At 38.4% G+C, this 21,603-nt stretch overlaps 1 protein-coding gene across 1 annotated transcript in view; it reads right to left on the bottom strand.

The window, feature by feature from the left end:
* LOC107661768 (follistatin-related protein 4) overlaps window positions 1-21,603 on the bottom strand; it is a 213,868-nt gene that overhangs the window by 78,373 nt on the left and 113,892 nt on the right. Inside the window, exons 5-6 of the mRNA XM_016451535.1 lie at window positions 5,825-6,006; window positions 2,821-2,941 (exon numbers count right to left, since the gene is read on the bottom strand). Of these exons, the coding sequence (XP_016307021.1) occupies window positions 2,821-2,941; window positions 5,825-6,006 (303 nt within the window). The remainder of the gene's footprint in view (window positions 1-2,820; window positions 2,942-5,824; window positions 6,007-21,603) is intronic.

Genomic DNA, 21,603 nt, shown 5'->3' with positions numbered 1-21,603 from the left:
GGCTGTTCTGACTCAAAGACTGTAAGTACGTCTTTTATATTTAAAGAGTTTTTATACTTTATATATTTAAAGCGAGTTTTTGGGCAGTGTAGAGTAGGGCTTGTTGTTTGTCATTTCTCCGATCACAAATGCAGACATGGTTTTATGTTTACGCGGCGTGATGTAATGCAACGTGTAAAAAGACAGTATAAGTCATTATAATCCATAATTATGTCCCCACTGGAAGCAACGAATGCCTCGTTTATAATGGGTTTTAATGTTTTTGACTCGTCGCTCCGGCCGGACAGGGCATCAACACAGTATGGTGAGGGGCGTAACATTTCCGTCACACGCTTGAGGTATTCGGCCAATCATAACGCACTGGATAGCTGGCCAATCACAGCACAGCTCGCTTTTCAGAACGATGAGCTTTGTAAAAATCGACGCATTTCAGAAAGGCGGGGCATAGAGGAGAAACAATAATGTACAGTATGTGGAAAATAATGTGTTTCTTGAACCTTAAACTGCATAAACACATTTCATTACACCAAATACACAAAATAATGTTCTTTTTAGCAGCATCATATGACCCCTTTAAGAACTAGTTTGACCAAATAGCCATTTGGTAAAAAATATTTTTCGGATTGAAATGTACCTTTTTGTAACAGACTTTAAAAAGTTATGAACAGTTTTGCAGAAAACATATGATGACTAAAACATTAGATGACAAACAGTAGCTCTTTATTTTAAGGACCAATTCTTACTATTAACTAGCATGCATGTTACTAGCATATTGACTGTTTATTTGTACTTATTCTGCATATTTCAGATCCCTTAATCCACACCATACCTAAACTTAATAACTACCTTACTAACTATTAATATGCAGCAAATTAGGATTTTATTGAGGCAAAAGTTGTAGTTAACAGTGTAATTAAGTATGTGTCAGATTTTTTTCACCTGCTTTATAGTCCAGCAGTGTTAGTGTTAGGAGTTTGTTCAAATCACTATCTAAGATCAATAACAATAGTTTTTCTTCTTTTTTTTCTCATTAGTTTCTACTGTTGTCATATTTCTGTCCCAGAAACTGAAGTTTATCATTAGGCCTATATGTTTTACTTTTGGTGAAAGAACTGAAATCCAGCACTGTCAGATTAATTCAAGCTGCAGTCTTTTCAGATTAATGTTATATGGGCTTTACTCATATTTATTTGCTGCATGATCTGCACTTATAAACCTCACGTCTGACTAAACTCTAATGCGCAGTGTAAATTTAACAGTGAGTGACCCAGACATAAGATTCCCACACTTTATTACAGATGAATTCCCATGACTTTCTATGACCTCTCCAGAGCAAACCTGCTTTAGTCCAAATTGTATCACATGCATTCCTGAAAGCAATCCCAGAATGCATTATGAGGAGTTCAGTGAAAAAAAAACCCTGTTTCTTCAGTTAAACACAAAAGAAGATATTTTGAACGATGCTGGTAACCATATATGTTAATAATAGGCATGCTAATAAGCAACTAGTTAATAGTGAGAATACTAAAGTGCTACTGAATTTTCATTTTTGGTTGAACTATCCCTTTAAGCTATATTTTAGCAAGCAACTGAGACAATACATGCAAATTTCACATAATAATGACATCTAAACAAAATAATATCACAGCATCATCACACTTTAGATCAGGGAACGCTATTCACTATTAGTTGCTTATTGTCATGCATGCTACCAGCATATTGGCTGTTTATTACTTATAAAGCACATATTAATTAACTCATTCTGCATAATTTAGATCCCTTAATCCTACACTATACCTAAACCTAACAACTACCTTACTAACTATTAATAAGCAGCAAATTAGCAGTCTGTTGAGGGCAAACATAGTGAATATGTGTTCCCTATAATCTGAAGTGTCACCAAATTGGTAAAAATCAAAAGCTCATGAATGTGCGTATGTTTCTTCTCCAGCTCACAGATGGTTGAACGCCATGTGTAAAGCACATAGCAAAGCATGAAAATTATTTTTTTACACAAAGAACTATAGGAAACACTAGCGTCTTTCCCTACAGATTGAAATGTGCCGTACAAACAGAGGAGCGTGGAGTGGGATCTCCTCAGGTACGTTTGTTTGAATGAAACACATGAGTCAGTCAATTGCAGCAGTGATCCTTCCTCCCTCATTGCAGATGGCATCCTCCAAAATCCCACTGCGGCAACACGCTTAACCTTGAGAAGGGCTTCACCAGAGCAATGTTTTATTACACTGACACTCGTACACTCAACCTCCTCACCTGAGAACCAACACTGGCCAGCTGGACACAAAAGCAAAGGGACTGTATAATGACAACAAGCAGTTCACTAAAACCCCTCATTAGTGAGGTTAACGACTGGCGCTGGTTAATGGAGCCGTGTTTTTTGCCCCAGCAGTTGAATCTTAAAGTAAGGGTTGCAAGGCACCTCTAATGCTTTGATTGATCTCCTGGTGGAATGGATGGATAATTTTAGTCACAGTTGCTCAATCAGAGAACTGGGACTGCGAATTGCATTGGCAAATTGGAAACGAATGAAATGAGGGCGTTTGCTTTATGCGGCGTGGGACGATGGATGATACGAGATAATCTGGGCTTGCCATCTCATCTCTCTTTTTCAGCCAAAAGCACTCATCTCTCATCACCGGGCCATGATTAGCATTCATTGGCCCAAAGGATCAGGTGCTCGTTCGCTGCAAATTTGCAAAGCGCTTCAGAGAGAGATGTAATGGTGCCTGGCAGACAAAAAATCTGCAGACCTGCCACATGGTGAGAGAGGCTCATTTGTACTGTGTAGTCTACACTCACGGAAGGCTGTGTAGAGCTCCTGAAGGGTCAGGTGACCATCGTTGTTGTAATCGTCGTAACGCAGGAGGTCTTGCATGGTGCACTCCAATAAGATATTTTCTAAATGCTCCTTTATGGAGATCTGTAAAAGAACAGGAAGAATTCAATTCAGTTACATACAGAGCTGGGTAGTAATTGATGTAATCTGAATTACTCCAAAAATGAAGTATTTGTAATTAAAGTATATTACATTGCTCATATTATTATTACAATGCTCGTAATCAGATTAAAGTAACTTTTTATTGATTACATGGTAATCAATGGCAGTAAATTTTTTCTCTTTTACATTTTCTGTGTGAAAATACTGTGTGTCATTTAGCTTTAACTATATTCACAAATGTCGTATAAATAAATTTGCAAACCATGCTTCTGGATTTGAGGGGAAAAGCACCTCTCAAGCTGTTACGTGTGAAACAGATAATTATGCAAGTTACTGTTGATTCTGGAAATCTGGACAAAAATATTTCAGGCTTGGAAGACTTTGGGCATGTAAAGTCATTGCTGTTTTTATTAATGTTTGTTCATGTAATGGAGAGATTCCCAAACGTTTGCTTTTTTGTTTGATGAAGTTTGATAAAAAGTAATCTAAAAGTAATCTAAAAAGTAGTCAGAATACATTACCTAAAATGTGTAACCTAGATTACGTCACTAACTACAGCTTTCATCAAGCAAACTGACGACATTGTAAGTAATCTACTCAGAACGGGTTACATAACATAATTTACAGGTATGATGAAGCTCTTGTCTTGTACCACGACACTGCTGTTCTTGATGCTGATTGGTTGACACATGCTATATGGGTGTTAAAGGAAGAGTTGACCCCAAAATGAAAAACCTGTCAGTATTTGTTCACCCACATGTCATTCTGAACCAGTGTGCCATTCAGATTTCAATAATGGCTAAATCTGAGTCAGCAGAACCTGATTTGGGTTAAACATGAGCTTCAGTAGAGGAGAGGATAATGTAACCAGTACTTTCAATCTCTCATACTCTGAATTATCAACTGTACTGAAAATGAAATCAGAGGACATTAGTATTAAATATACTGTAATATTGATTTGTGACAATGTTTTCTTCCCTTGTGAAAAATAATAACATATTAGCATACTTTTTATTAAGAGTACTTATGGATAAAAGCCTAATTTAAAAGAATATACTTAAATGAATAGTTTGCCCAAAAATCTTAATTTGTGGACAATTTACTCACTCTCAGGCCACAAGATGCACAACACCTTAATAAATAATTCATTTCTTCTAAACATGTAGGTTTTGTCTTCTCCAGATGTTAATTGGTGGACTGGAGTGCTGTGGATTACTTGTGGATTATTGTGATGTTTTTATCAGCTGTTTGGACACTCATTCTGACGGCACCCATTCACTGCAGAGCATCCATTGCTGAGCAAGTAATGGAATGCTACATTTCTCCAAATCTGATGACAAATTTATCAACATCTTGGATGACCTGAGGATGTTTTCATTTTTGGGTAAACTATTCACATGAACTGAAAACTGAATGTAATATTTTTGAAAACTTAATTGCACGTTATTTAAAAGGGTCCTATTATGCTCTTTTACAAAGTCTTGATTTTGTTTTGGGGGTGTACTAGAACATGCTCTCATGCTTGGTGGTTCGAAAAACACATTATTTTTCACATAATTTACATTATTAAAATACCTTTCTCTCCAGCCTGGCACAAACGGCTCGATTAGTTCCGGCTTTGATGAAGGTCCGCCTTCCGAAAAACAAAATGTGTTGTGATTGGTTAGCTGTCCCAGTGCGTTGTGATTGGCGAACAGCTTAGACGGTGTTTCAGTACTGCCCCGCCCCTTGCTCCGTCTTTCAACAAAAGCTTTTTGGTGAATCCGGCACTTCTCGTTCTTACTCATGATGTGGAAGCTGTCCTCAGTAAAATACGCAGCACACAATAGCAAATTGGGGTTATAATGCTCAGGGACAGAGTTAAAAAATAAATTGCAACCACTGTTTCCTGACATCATCTGCTTTTGGAAGCCCAAACAAAGACGTTTGGGCACGGAGGTGAAAAAAAAAATAGCGTTTCAGGCAGTCGCACACTGGACGAGAAGCGCAGCCTAAAATTAAAAAAGTGAAAAAGCATAATAGGACCCCTTTAAATTTTCATGAAAAAAAGTATTATAGTTTAAATTTATTTGAAATGCAATTAGTTGAATTTAAGAGTGCTTATTTATTTATTTAAAGCATTTATGGTAAACCTGAAATATACTGTACTTTAATGTAATTTCTATTGAAATGTGTATGTCCTGTATTTAAATTTATTTATAATTAAACATTTGTAATAACGAAGCTGAAATTTAGTACTTTTAAAATATATTAACATTACATATAATATCAAATAACACTACAGTTAAAATTATAATCTAGTACTTTACATGTATTTTAGTATGTTAGACAACACATCAAAATAAGTGTAGTTATTTAAAATATGACAAAAGATGATTAAAGCGTAATGATTTAAATTGCAATGAGTTTTAAAAGTGTATTAAGAATCATAGTGATGTAAGTGTTTACATTTGTTTACAAGTGTACTACATTTTCTTTTCTCACAAGGGTTAGTGGAAGCTTTAAAATAATAAGCAGGTAAAACTGTAAAACTCAAATTAATATTTCATTTGATTTATTTGGTCAGTAGCTGTGCAACAAGCAACTTCACTATGAATGGAATTGAACTGAATAGAAGAATAATGATTCCTCTACATTGGGTTTCACAGAAAAACAGCAGATTATTGGTTTGGAATGATTCTGTAAATAATGACTCTGAAATATTTCCTAATCTTTGACATAATATGCAGGATAATGTGCAGTCCGGCGGTCATTATAGAAAAATAAACCCCTTCAGAGTGGAGCGAAATGACTGGCTGAAGGTACACTATCCCTGGCTTATATTCCTCCATATCTTCTTGAACTGCAATCCTATGGGTCCCTCACCTCTGCCAGCTCCTCACTGCTCAGACGGCCGTCCTGGTTTCTGTCTATATACTTGAACATTGTGTCCACTAGGATCCTCCTCTGGTCCATGGCGTTTGCTTGCCCGTCTTTGGAGGTCCTGGGCTGCATGTCCAGCAGCATGCTCTTCAGCTTGTTGTACTCCGCCATGGTGCACGTGTCTCCTGTAAAGCACACCAGAGGAATTTAATTAGCTGGATATGTCCGAAGGCATTTATGCATTTGCATTTATGCATGGATGCGTTTGCAATTTGCATTTTTGGACAGTCGTTCAGTGCAGGGGTCTCAATTAATTCACTGTAATCCTGCGATTTACACTCAAAGACAAAAGGTAAACATTCTCATTTAGACACTTTAGCTGTATCACAGCTTCTTTCGGTGGTGAGGGATTAGCAAGCATGTTTTAAACTGTCACATTAATTCCCATGCGGCTCCGCAGCACTTATGTCTATAAAAGACGGCGGGGAAAATGAGAACCATGATTAATCAAGTGTGGTAGTGACTGTTTATTCCTCACTGGCAATAAAATTATGCAAACACAGCCCACCCGCTGAGCCGCTCTTTAAGACCCCTCGAGTGGGAGGAAGATTTCTTGTATCCGGCACGGAGGCAGCGCAGAAGACGACAGTGTATACAAAGCTCTGCTCGACTGATGAGAGGAGGAAATATGGTATGAATAAGTCATTAGGTTACACTCCTCTACATGACGGATCAGAGCCGCCCGCTGAGAGGAGTCTCACTACGTCTAATGAAGAAAACCGCAGTCAACAGTAACTGATGCTGACCGCCGGCAGCTTCTGACCACCACAGTATACTGCAGGAACTGAACAATCTCAAACACACACTGGGACGACAGTGTGCAGTGTGCTTTATTGGCCACATACATACTGTAAAGTTTCAGGAGTGACACATTAAAAAACGGGAGTGAATCCCTTATTATTATTATAATGCTTCTCTTCAAATGCTTCTCTTTTGCTGACAAGAGATTTATAAATCATTCTCATTACCAACAAAGATGTTTGGGGAATGTTGCATTTTCAAATGCATGTTATAAGACACTGAAAACACCGAAAAGATCAAACTCTGAAACACGCAGTGCATTAGATTACATATTTATATAATTACAATGTCTTTAAGATTTAATAAACACACTAAGCCATATTGCTTTCCCAGGCATTGTTAGAATTACTTTAAAAAAATTTTTACCAGCATACTGGCAGGTAACGCTTTATTCTAATCACCAACACTGATTTTTCTCTCGTTTGGCACTTGCCGAGTATTAATTTTAGGCCACGCATGGCCATAAATGTGTGACAATTCTCTTACTTAAAGCATTTCAGAATGCTTACACACTAAATAGAAACTAACCCTACTCTTTACACTTGTTAATACAGGGGAAATCATTCTGTTTTGGCATTCAAATTATATTTCTGTGTTTTCCTGCAGCACATATTCGTACAGTACATAACCTCAATGTCAAGCCTGTCTGTTAACATGACATCAGGGTCGTCTCCATACACAAACCTGCTCTTCTTACCCACAATCCCGCCTTGATTGATCACGTACGACTCTGACGGGAAGGTGTTCCGTTTGGTACTTTTCAAACATGGTAATGAAATACATCTATCACTCAAGTGCTAAGGGAAAGGTCAGTGCTGAAACGTATAAATTGTTATGACATGCCATAAATCTGAGTTAATCCTCAAATATATCCTTTTTTTCTCCATAAAAGGTATCACACAGGTCTATAGCTCTTCTTCTTTTTCACTTTCACACATACTCACACACACACACACACACACACACACACACACACACACGCGCGCACGCAAAAATATCGACCATGAAGCACATTTCAGAGAGAGCAATCATGTGACTTACATTGCATTGCATTACAGGATAAAAGGTCTGTTTTTTCTTCTTCTTTTTTTTTTGAATGTATGCATGTTCACTAAACATTCTGTTATTTAAGTGTTCATTCAATAAACTGCACTGTCAGTATTATATTGACGGTCGATTCCCTGCTCTCTCACAATGCAAATATGCATGACAACTAAGAACACATTTCTGAATTTATCTGGTTAAGATGGCACTCAAATAAACTCAAAACACTATAAACTCAATTTTAAGGTTAAACAGCACAGTCAAATCACACGACTGAGCAGACGCTACAATGGCATGTTGACAGAGCGCCGGTTTAAAACACTCTGAAAACTCTCAAAACAGCAGTGACCGATTCAGTGCTCTATTAGGTTCAGTTAGATCTGTTTCTCTTTGTTCTGCTGCTACTCAGCGGCCTTTAGACCGTCCAAAACGAGAGATGGCAAGCTCATCTGATTTCTCTGGAGCTTTAGAACCCGTATCTTCTGACTTTTAACATATTTCTGTTTACATCTCTTTTCTACCAAGAAAGAAAAGTTCTTTGGCATTTTGCGTGACTAATGAAGACTTGATGGGAATGTAAAGATGTGTTATCTAATCAAACAGCAGATTTCACAGTGTAATCAGCAGAATCTCTTCTGTTCCTGAGTGTTTTAGCAGCAGTACGGGAAGCCAGTGAAGCCATGCTGTGATGAATAACTGATCAGTGATGTTCAGTACATCCTCGACTGTAGTTACACAGCAGGACGCCATGCATGGACATGTATGATCAATCAGTTATGGTGAATACATTGAATAAAATCTACATAAACCCAATTTATACTCATACAGAAGCTCACAAATGATTATGTAAATTCACTGATTCAAACATATGGCAAGCCATTTTGACATTTAATCCTTAAAATGCATGTATTTTTTATACTACTTACTTCTTAGCTACTAGTATCTATTCTATTAGGTACTAGTATTTATTCATTAGCTACTAGTGTTTATTCCTTAGGTACGAGTAACTTTTTAAAGATATTATTCATTAGATACTAGTTCTTACTTATTTGATACTAGTACTTACCTATTAGTTACCTACAGATACCTATTTAATAAATATCAGTAGTAATTCATCAGGCACTAGTGCTTATTTAGACAGTAGTATCTGTTGTAATTGTTACTAGTAACAATTATTTTATCTTAGTAATCACAACTGATTTTTTACTCATTTTATGTCAGATTATGTTATTAGTCAGAATTATGGAAGCCTGTTTCTGCCACTGATAAAAAAAAAAAAAAGGTAACTGACTTTTCTCAGAATTGTGAGATATAAACTTGCAATTGTGAGAAAAGAATTGTGGGATATGAAGTCGCAGTTCTGAGAAATAAAGTCAGAATTGCTATAAACTCCCAATTCTGATTTTTTTCTCACAATTCTGAGTTTATATTTCACAATTCTGACTTTTTTTCCTAAAATTCTGTCTTCTTTTCTCATAATTGTGAGATATAAACTCGCAATTGCCAGTTATAAACTCCAATTCGGAGAAAAACATACTATTTTCTTACAATTACAAGTTTATATCTCACAATTCTGACTTTATAACTCGCAATTGCATGTTATGAAGTCAGAACTGCAAGATATAAACTCTCAAATCTGAGAAAAAATTTTATAACTGTGAGATATAAAGTCGCAATTCTGAGAAAAAAGTCATGCAATTATATTGCAATATTTTGCAATTCTGACTTTATTTCTCAAAATTGCAAATTTATATCACACAATTCTGACTTTGTAACTCACAATACCATCTGATGATTAAGTACTAGTATCTAATAATAGGTAATAATATCTACCTAATAGATAATAATATCTAATGAATGAGTACAAATATATAATAAATAAGAAAAAGTATCTAATGAATAAGCAGTAGCATCTTTTAAAAAGGTACTAGTAGTAAGAAGCACGAGTAACTAAAGAATAAGTACTAGTAATTAATAGAATAGATACTAGTAGCTAAAAAGCAAGTAGCACAACAACAGATACTAGTACGTTTTAATGATTAAATGTTAAAATGGCTAGCCATAGAACCAGCTGCATTGAGATTTAATGAATCTAAATCCTTCATATTCTTCATATCATGTAAGGACACAATAATAATGTGCTGTCATTACCCTGAGGAGCTATTTCTACCTGATCTACCCTTAATGACTTTCATTGCTGCAACCTAATGTAGTCAGGCTGATTCAGTCACGTTAAAATCATATTTTTGACTTGAATAAAACCAGTTCATTTATAAAGCACTTTCTGAAGTCAACTGACAATCTTTTCTTTACAGTGCTGGCATTGTCTCTGCAGTCTGTGCAGCAACATGATCAAAAAGCTTTTCCTGTGATAAAATGAATCCTCTTGAAGTTAGAAAAGGAACTCTTCAGAAGCAGACGTGCTATGTATCCATTTAGTTCAGTATATTAGTGAGAGAATCCGGCCTTTGACAGTCAGACAGTCAGTTTCTGTACATATATAAGGTTATAAGCAATACGGCTAATCCCTGTGGATAAATGTCACAAGCTGCAGGAAAGAAGCGCTGCATATATTTAGGTCTCAAATAGTGGTTGCTATTATCCTGTCAGGCATGGCATTTAAGATCAAAACACAGTATTCGCCACTTCAAATGTTCAAAGTATGCAATAAATACCAGATATAAATGCTTCTTTCTCATCTACACCTGAGCAAGGCATGCCGTAATGCAACACTAGCATCAAGGTGAACCCTTTTCTCAGGCATTACACAACTGGACAATAACCAAATAAATCCCCCCAAACACAGTGGGAGACTCACCCGGCAGTTTTCTGACCCCAGATCTGTCACCTGACAAAGGGTTTGTAGGTGGAAACAATTGCACGGCTGTCAAACACTTAATGGATTAAGAGCAGGAGGAGCAGCACAGGACTTGATTACAGTCTCAGCATCAGTGTGTGCTGCTGCAGGACACTGTATGTGCACTTCAGCTCTTCTAGGGCTCAATCAATAGCACTCAGCCTTTAGCCGTTGGAGGCTTCTTGGTTTTAAATGGACTAACAACAGCTGCTGGACACATCGGCTCATTCTGTGTACAGGAAACCATCCAAATCCTCAATCATAATGCAAAGATAAATTAACAAACCTAAATTTGAGAGAGTGGGGCAAGATATCCTTGTGAGGAACTACCCTTCAAGCATACTGATGAAAAGACAACTTACACTTTAAAAGAATATATTCAAATGTGAAAAAAATGTTTTCAGACACAGTAAACTAATATAAAATGCAATTTTGTGGAACTAGAGTGTTTTTCTGACTCATCTACAGTATATTTTTATATGAAATTTTTATAATTACTTTTATTGTCAATTGAAATATGGTTAAAGTGTATTGCCAAATGTATTTATTTATGGTAGACTAAAATATACTTTAATGTATGTCATTTGTAATGATGAATTTGCATTTTAGTACATTTAGTACATCATGTTAACTTAAATGTAATATCAAATAACAAACTACAGTAAACTGTATTTAACAACAAAAAAAGCAAACACTGATTTAAAATGTCCTTTAAAGTAAAGTGTTTAATTTGACATGATTACAAAAGTGCACTTTAAAAAAAAGTGTCAAGAAACAGTAAAGGAAATATATTTTTTTATTTAATTAATTTTATATTATCTGCAACAGTTTGTTTTACAAATATATACTTTTAACAACTGATGTTCACTACAAGTGCACATCCAATACAATTAGGCACACATATGTGTAAATATGAAAATCAATGCATTTTAGTAATGTATCTGTGTATATTAGTATACAAATTACATGTATATTTGTGTATATTATATGTGTTTATCTATTACTTTGCAATCAAAACAGAAGCCTCTTGATGTATTTTGAAGTAATAGCTCACCCCAAAATGAAAATTAGCTGTTAATTAACCCACCCAAAGGCCATCGAAGATGTAGGTGACTTTTCTTCTTAAAGAAGATTTTTAGATGAAACCATGGTCCTTGGTGATTCATAAAATGCAAGTCAGCAGCTATGGTACTTAAGAACAAATTGGGCAACACAAAAATAATACCCATGGCTCCTGATGATATACTGAGGTCTTATGAAGTGAAATGATTGGTCTGTGCAAAAAACTGAACATTATTTACAACATTATTACCTGTAATCCAGAGCCACAGGCAAATATTCAGTTCATGAACAAATTTTTCTTTTGAATCAGTTCTTTTTAGAATGATGAGCCGCTGATATGCACATCCCAGCTCTTGAATGAAGGGACCAAATTAATGTTTTTATGGTTTCTCATGGTAATTGAAACCTATCAGAAAGAACCAGTTTGCCAAAAAGAATCAGATTTCCCGTTTGCATGAGGCTCTGAATTACAGGTAATAATGTTGTAAATAATGTTCAGTTTCTTGCACAGACCAATTGTTTCACTTCATAAGACCTCACTCAGTATATATCGTCGTGGCTATTAATTTTGTGTCGCCTGATATGCCTTTTTTTGACTCTCAAAGTGACAGAAACTGCTGACTTGCATTTTTTAAATTATCCCTTTAACTTTGAAGTTACTGTAGGTTCATATGATAAATGCAACTTAAGGAGAGCAAACATATATTATAATCATTGTTTCTCTCAGCAACTATTGTACTTGACCATTTTTATCAATAGCAGCCAATATGGCTGATCTGTCACTATTTGAAGGGTTTTCCCTTTGCTATTGAGTCATAGAGCAACTATTTTCCCATTCACCCTACAGGAATCACTATAGAATATGCTGCATTGACATATAATACAGAGTATGCAGAAAAAGCAATAATATCAGGAGATGCAATTTCACATTTTCTATTCAGAGTCAAGGTTAGAGACACCTCAGAACAAGCCGTCTCATTTCAATAAACTGTGGGGCACAAACACATAAGCGTCCATTTATCTGAAACACTCTTCACAACAGTAGTCGGTCCAGAGCCCAATCTCCGTCCCCGAGAGGCTTCTAGACTGATGAACGGCTCCAGACTCATTCAGGTAAACAGGGTGAGTGAAAGTCACCGACTGGGGAGCAGAACTAATGAACGATCTAATTAATAAATCAGCATTCACACGCAGATGATGCTCTCAACAATTGAGTCTCATTTGTTATTGTATCTGGGTCGAACGTGTGTCCCTTGGCGTTGGACAAATCCTCACAGACATGTCAACACAAGCGCAGTTATGAATTAGCACGATGGAAGAGATCTGAAGCTGAACTATTATTGTGTTTAGCAGGTTATTTGCCTGACAGAGCACAACATTTTAGAAATTTAAAGTCAACAGCTTTAACTACCCATTTTATTTCCTCTAGACACTGTAAAATTGGTTACCTGCACTTGTTATCTTAGCTATTTCTACATGATTTAAACCACAAAATTTGTTTTGTTGGTATAAATTGATGTATAGAGGTTGGTTCAGTGATATTATAGTAAGTAACATATTTGACTTGAAAACCAGTTAGATATACATTTTTTTTTTGTATGTTTTATGTGACATATTTCTGAGTGAAATAGGGGATTCGTTCTTCTCCTGAAACAGGTTTTTTGACTGAAACAAGAAAGATTGGGTAAAGTTACTTCTACAAGTATTGCATTACAATATTTCATTACTCCCTAAAAAGCTACTACATGTAAATACGTTACGTAGTTACTTTTTATGGAAAGCAATGCGTTATGCTACTTTTAAGTAACTTTTTCTCATCTGGGCTGGCTTGATTGTTTGTTTTTAATATAAAAAGTTCTATTTTTGGCAAATGTAAAAGCCCTTTCCGTTTACTTTGTTTAAACATGTTGTCTAATAATTGAATAGTCAGAACTGTTAAACAGAGACTGTAAAATAATAAAGACAGAGAATGGGAGTTTTGTGCACTCTGTGTCTTCATTGCTTTCAAAATAAAAGTCCAACATAACTGTCAAACTGAAAAAAATACTGGTCAATGTTGATCATTCAAAAATGCCAAATATTGGCCGATATATAAGCTTTGGTGATATATATATCAGTTAACCACTATAGCAGAAAAAAATCTGAAAAAAAGTGGTGTATGGGGAGGGCAGGTAAACAATGCCAAACCAAACCTCAACAATATTTCACAGTCACCCTATTGCCATCTTTAAGCCATTTCAACCTAATGGCTCCATTTCGCTCTGTCGGGTGAACATTATAATGCTGCGAGACCCTCCTTTAGCTGTGTCGCATCAGATGGGAAGACATGTTTTAAATGATCCACTGAGCTGCTTCTCTATCCTCGGAACCTGTCGCCTATCGAGCTGTAAACTCAGGATGAGGACGCTCTCCAAGGTCTGAATTTATGCATTGTGCAAATGTTATGCCAATGCCTCCATTTTCTGTCTTTTTTTAGCTTCTTCTCCTCCTTCAATTAATATCATGCTGCAAAGCGTGCTCCATTACCCAGAGAGACAGAGGGGGAAATGTGCTTTGTCTGATAATATGAACACATGTTTCCCCTGGAGCCAGCTTCATCTCCCACAATCCTCATCATCAGTCGGCTGGCTAATCTGAACACAATGAGGGAAGTTGGGCTCCATTGACTGAACTCTTAATTAAAAACCAGACAAAAGTATCTCATTCTCAACACTGCCATTAGGCTGGAATGAAAGAAGCTGAGCGAAGACACACACATGCCCTTAGAAAGCAGCATTACAGATAGCTGCTAAAGGACTTCACTATACTGTCATTGTTGAGATATAATAACCAGACAAATAGCCAAGGAAGTCAAGCCCTACAGTGACGGGATTGGTTTTGAAAACATACGTTTGTACCTCATTCATGTTTATTGTCATTTTGAGTGGGATAAGCGGTGTCAGCGCCGGTCATCCTTATATTCAAACTATGCTAGGTTCATTAGATTCCCAAACCACCAGGGGGCCCTCATGCTCTCAAAAACACTGTCATAGCAAAATGCAGCAGAAAATCATACCCACTGCGCCGGGAAAAGCAGGTATATCTAATATATGCATGCATCTTTTCTCCTTGTAATGCCTAATAAAGCAGTGTTTATAAGTGCAGCGCTGCTTTGTTTACAGAGGTTACCTGGAAACAGTTCTATTTCTGCTGTTCCATAAGCGCCACCTGCTGTCAGACGTGGATTTACATTTTCATTCAGGCCTGCTGCCATTTGTATTAAGACCAATTGTATTAATGCCAATAATTTATCATTTTGACTCAAAAATGCTAAATTATTTGATCATATTATTAAAAATGATTTAAAGGCTGAAATGTGTTATTTTATAAAACTTTCTTTTTTTTTTTTTTTGTTAGTGGATAACATTGAAAGTCACCCAATCAATATTTATTTATTTATATTTGTATAAAATCCGGCCATCATTTTTAATGTCATTAATTTAATGCTTATGCAAACAGAAGTGCATAGTGCTGCTAATTTTATTTGTTGTTTTTGTTCTTTCTGAACATTTCCATCACAATTTAGCAACACCGTCAATAATCATGATAATTTTGGTCACTTGGTCACTGTGATATGAAATTTTCATGCCGCTTCATCTCTAGTTCCGAATAGCCAATATTAATGCTTTAATGAACATTATCCCTTTCAACCTTTAGTCCAAAGTATTGCTTAGGGCCCCTAAAAGGCTAGAGCTAGCTCAGTGTGATATTCATGGCAAAACTTTATTTTAAGGACCAATTCTCACTATTAACTAGCATACATATTACTATATAGATATACTAATATACTTGAAGTACCAACATTGGCTTTTTACATGTGCCTATGGAATTATTGGGCTGTAATCCTTCATTGCACATTAAAACAATGGATGATGTATTTAATGTGTGCTTAGAACTTTATTCTTCATGAAAAACAATCCTTTCTTTTTCTTTATTAGCAAATGAGATGCATTTTTTTTAAATCCAGTTTAATGACTATTAAGTAAATTGTATTAGACTTTCTTCTAAGACCTATATTTGACATCTTTTTTAATATAAAAATAAAGCTTTAAGAAAAAATATGCTAAAAATATGATAGAATTGAGGAATTCAATCTGACTGCAGATTCATAAAGTGCACTGTTTATACAGTAGGTAACCTAAATGTAGCAAATATCAGAAAAATGTGCATCACATTTTATTTGAAAGGAAATGTCAGTGCAACAGTCACTGGAACCACAAGCAGAACTGGCATTTATATATATGTATATATCAGGAACTTCTAATGCAAATGTCTAGCAAATATTCAGACTACTATACTGACCATTTTCATTTATTTATTCTTTTTATTTTCTGCGAATAAACATAAGCACAGTGGCATCACAGCATGCATGCAGGGTAGTATTGAATCTGATTTAAGTGCTTTCAGTCTGACTGAGCTATAAATCAGATTATTAGGATGCATGTAAACATATTTTAGATATTTCTATTATAGCTCAGAGAGCTGCAGGGATATGCATACGCACTCATAGCAGAGACCTTCCTAAAGTGAGATGTCAGAGTGAACGTGCAAATTAAGTGGTAGAACAAAAATACAGATGTCAAACTCAGTCTCTCCTGATTTTCACAAGCTTCCTGTGGCCCTGGATTTCTCGACAGGCTGTCAATTGCTTCACCACAGTAGATCTCACGAGACTGCTGTTTTCATTCAATTATTCCAAAGGGAACTTACTACATGAAAACACACATCCAATTAACACACTGAACAGAGATCTCGTTTTACAGGATTCTGGAGCAAATAAACTCTATGTGTAATTTTTTTTATTAGAAAACACATTGAAACTGACACTGACTGGCACAGCAACTATAAAACATTTCTTTAAGAGATAGTTCAACCAAAAATAAAAATTGTGTCATCATTTACTGACCCTCAAGTTGTTCCAAACCTGCATGAGTTTCTTTCCTTGGATGAACACAAAAGAAGTTATTTGGAGAATGTTGGTAAGCAAACAGTTGCCATCAGCCACTGACTTCCATAGTATGGAGGGAAAAAAAGTAACTGCATGGTTACCAACATTCTTCAAAATATCTTCTTTTGTATCTGCAGAAAGAAATTCATACAGGTTTGGATCAACTTGAGGATCAGTAAATGATGACATTTTTTTTAGAATAATTTTTAGCCAGCATAAGCATTTACTGATGTCACATAAGCATTGCAGGGTTAGGATCAATGCAGCTGAAGACAAAGCAAGCTCTGCATTAATTGACAGTCATTTTAGCAGAATAAGTAATGGGTATCTTTATAGAGAATCTGACACAACCATTTCAGATCCTGGAGTTTCGTTTAATGAGTTTGAGATTATGGAGAAATACAAAATGAAATATTGCATTTGCAGCTCTTAACACTTTCAATTCTTTAGTGGTGGAAATCAAATACCTGAGTAACAGTACAGATTCTCTAACAAAATATTACTCCTGTAAAATAATACATACTCATTTTCCATTTGACTTCAGTAGGAGTACAAAACTACCTGATGTAATGTCCTGAAGTATTAAAGTAATGGAATGTTTATTATTTATTCTAGCCTACTCAGACTAGTCATTAACCAGCACTAATAAGAAAGATTTCTTATTGACAGACTATTGTGTATTGTATTGCAAATAGCATGTATTGATCTGAAAATAAGCAAACTTTTTTTTATTATTAGCAAAACACACCATTACACACTATCAAAACATTAAAGTACAGTATACAAAAATATCAATTTAGGTTACTGATCATTCAAGTGTGCAAATTATACACCCTATAGTATTTTCTAAAATAAAGTTTGTGTAAATATGTGGCTACAAACAGTATGAAAACAGAATGCATTAATATTTTAAGAATAATGTTATATTTAAAGAATAATAATGCAAACATACTACTTTTCATTTACAATAATCAATACTAAAATTCAGCATTAGTAACTTACTTTTTGCACCATCGGTCACACACGCTCGCGTTATACAAGTTTGTGGTCATTTTGACCTGATCATTGAATCAGTGAGTTGTTGACTCAAGAACTGCTGCAGTCCATTCAGTCTGATTCACGAATGAATCTTTCAGTGTGATTACTGAACCAATTCAACAGATTCACAAATCGGACATCGTTCTTTTGTCTCAGAGGCAGTGGAGATTTCTTTGGTTCGACATAACAGATACATGAGAAATGCACTTTCTCATACAGTAATGAAGTGAAAATACTTTGTTACTGTCCACCACTTAAAGTCTTACTATAAAGTATCTATTTTAAAGCATCAAGGAGCATGATTTATACATAGAGTAGGATGTGTTTGTGGATTAATATTCAAACTCTAATTCTAATTCTATCATAAGGTGTCACTTTCATATTAACCAATTTTATTGCAGCTACAACCATGATGAAGGACACTTCATATGGCCTGTTGCTTGATTTCTATATTTTTGTGGTGTGGTCTTAAACTTAATTTTGAAATAATGAGAAGAGACTGATTGTGGAAGACTGAATGTTAAACGCAAGCTGAGAGAGCAAGTGTGCATACAAACAGAGAAAACCCATCCACACACTGTTGTGATTGGCTGCATTTTATAATAGACTGCCACGTTGCAATTAATTAGACATATTTACAGTGTTCTGTCATTCAACACTACACAACAAAACACCTCAGGGTTACGTATGTAACCCTAGTTCAACGAAGGAACGAGACGCTGCGTCGAGACTCTTTGGGAACATCTTCAGCATGACCACGCTCTGAATCAAGTGTGTAATCAGTCCAATGGACGGGCGCGACGTCACGGATGGGATGACGTAGTGACCAGGAAGCTATAAATGCACATGCGGTGGAAACAGCGGCAGCTTCTGGTAGAATGAGGGAAGCACTCGCAGGGATGCCAGAAGTATGGCAGGAGACGCAGCGTCTCGTTCCTTCAGGGAACTAGGGTTACATACGTAACCTTGAGGCGTTCCCCTTCAGGAACTCGAGCTGCGTAGAGACGCTTTGGGAACGAGAATGCCCATGCCGCCAGACTTTCAAGTCCCTGCGTAGTGTACATGTACTCAGCACAACTACGGCAAAAGGACAGAGGAACCTGGAGCGGCACGAATGTCAAGGTCGTAGAACCTGATGAAGGTGAGCGGCGTAGACCAGCCCGCAGCGTTACAAATATCCTGCATAGCCACACCCGACAGAAAGGCCTTGGAGGCCGCGTTACAAATATCCTGCATAGCCACACCGACAGAAAGGCCTTGGAGGCCGCCACACTTCGGGTGGAGTGAGCCTTGACCCCCAAGGGTGAGGGGAGACCAGAGGACTCATATGACAAAGAAATGGCATCAATGATCCACCAACTGAGGGTCTGCTTAGTAGCAGGCAGACCCCTCTTGGAAGGACCATAACAGATAAATAATTGGTCAGATTTCCTCCACATGGCAGCTCTGTGGATGTATGCATCCAGTGCTGGGCACATACAGTTAAGCTTCTGCTGGTCAGGCTCCCAAAAGGGAGGAGGACAGAAAGCCTGTAGTACGACAGGCCGTGGTACTGAGGAGGGCACTTTAGGCATGTACCCCGGCCTAGGGTACAGAAAAGCTTTGGCCAAGCCAGGCGCAAAGTCTAGGAAGGAGGAGGCCACTGACAGGGCATGCAAAATCAGACTCTCTTCAGTGATGTGATGGCTAACAGGAAGACAGTCTTAAGTGTCAGAACTCGATCTGAAACCTCCTCTAATGGTTCAAACTGGTTTACAGAGAGCCTCCAGGACCACGGCCAGGTCCCATGGGGGAACACAAGATCGTACATGAGGCCTTAGCCTCAGCGCACCGCGGAGGAAACGTGTAACCATGGGGTGTCTTCCCAGAGACTGACCACCGAAAGGGGCATGGTAAGCAGCTATGGCCGCCATGTACACCTTCAGTGTGGAGTGGGTCAACCCTGCGGAGAACTGAGCCTGCAAGAACTCCAGCACTGGAACGACTAGGCAGTTAACTGGGTCAAGCTGGTGATCTCCGCACCAGGAAGTGAAAAGTTTCCACTTCAGGGCATACAGCTTCCTCATTGAGGGAGCTCTGGTTTGGAGGATGGTCTCAACAACCTCGGTTGAGAGACCGGAAGCTACGAGTTGTGCCCCCTCAGGGGCCACCCCCACAGCTTCCACAGCTCCGGGCGGGGGTGAAAGATCGTGCCCTCCGCCTGTGAGAGGAGATCCCTCCTGACGGGAATCTCTTATGGAGAGCCGTCGAGAAGGGAAATCAGATCCGAGAACCATACTCGGCCCGGCCAGAATGGGGCTTCTAGCAGCAGACAGACCCCATCCCGGCGCACTCTCTCCAGAACTCCCGGGAGCAGAGCAATCGGGGGGAAGGCGTACAGACGTAGCCTCGGCCACATCTGTACCATGGCGTCCAGTCTGAGAGGAGCTGGATTAGTCAGAGAGAACCAGAGGGGACAGTGCGATGTCTCCCGAGTCGCAAACACATTCACCTGAGCCTGGCCAAACATTCTCCAAATCTAACACACCACATCTGGGTGGAGTCTCCATTCCCCGGGCCTCAGCCCCTGTCTCGACAGGATATCTGCTCCCTGATTGAAATGCCCAGGGATATGAACTGCTCTTAGTGAAAGGAGTTTCCCCTGGGCCCACACAAGGATCTGGTGTGCCAGATTGTACAAGGGGCGCGAACGCAAACCTCCCTGGTGGTTGATGTACGAGACCACCGCTGTGTTGTCGATGTGCACCAACACATGATGGCCTCTGAGGTCTGAGAGGAAGTGTTTCAGTGCTCGAAACACGGCCAACATCTCCAGGCAGTAGATGTGCCACGTGAGATGGCGGCCGCTCCACTGACCGCGGGCAGGGTGGCCACTCATGACTGCACCCCAACCGGTGATGGACGCATCTGTCGTTAACATTACGTGACGACAAGGAGCTCCCAGCACTGGGCCCTGTGACAAGAACCAAGGTTTCCTCCACATGTCTAAGGCACGAAAGCATCGCCGCGTGACCTTGATCATATGAAACGGATTCCCCCTCGGGGAAAACCCCTTGGTCATGAGCCACCACTATAGGGGTCTCATGTACAGCAGGCCAAAAGGTATCATGTTGGACACAGCTGCCATCAGACCTAACAGTTTTTGAAACTGCTTTACAGTGAGTGACCGGCCATCTCTGACTCTCGCGACTGCAGTAAGGATCGACTCAATCCGAGCAGGAGACAGCTGTGCCTGCATGGTGGTTGAATCCCACACCACGCCCAGATAAGTAGTCCTCTGTAATGGAGAAAGCACACTTTTCTTGGCGTTTAGTCTTAGAGCAGCAGCATCCACACACTTCTTGAAAGTTCGGGGAGAGAGTGCAAGGCCGAATGGAAGAACCCGATATTGGTAAGCTTTGTCCCCAAAAGCAAACCACAGGAACTTCCTGTGTTGAGGAAGGATGGAGACATAGAAGTATGCATCTTTTAGATCGATTGTGACAAACCAGTCCTCTGACCTGATCTGAGACACCACTTGCTTGAGTGTGAGCATCCTGAACTTCAGCCGCATGACTGAGCAGTTCAACTGACGCAGATCTAAAATGGGACGCAACCCCCCCATCCTTCTTTGGAACAATGAAGCACCGGCTGTAGAACCCGGACTCTCTGTCGAGAGGAGGGACCACCTCGATGGCCTCCTTCCTCAAGAGAGTGTTTACTTCTTGTTCTAACACCGGAGCCTGCTCGGGACCCACCACAGTGGACACGATCCCATTGAAACGAGGCGGAGGAGAACCAAACTGAATTCTGTAACCCCTTTCTACAGTCTGCAGGACCCATCGTGAGATATTTGGCAGAAGCTTCCACGCTGCCAGAAAATCTACTAAGGGAATCAGTCTCTCGAGACTGACCTCCGGTGTAATAGGAGACCTCCTCAGAGGTAGCAAGCCT

This window comes from Sinocyclocheilus anshuiensis, unplaced genomic scaffold (assembly GCF_001515605.1).
Source record: "Sinocyclocheilus anshuiensis isolate Anshui unplaced genomic scaffold, SAMN03320099.WGS_v1.1 scaffold207, whole genome shotgun sequence".
In the NCBI taxonomy this organism is placed as follows: Eukaryota; Metazoa; Chordata; class Actinopteri; order Cypriniformes; family Cyprinidae; genus Sinocyclocheilus; species Sinocyclocheilus anshuiensis.
Note: the sequence above shows the minus strand (reverse complement) of the source record. Positions and strands in the feature narration are given on the sequence as shown.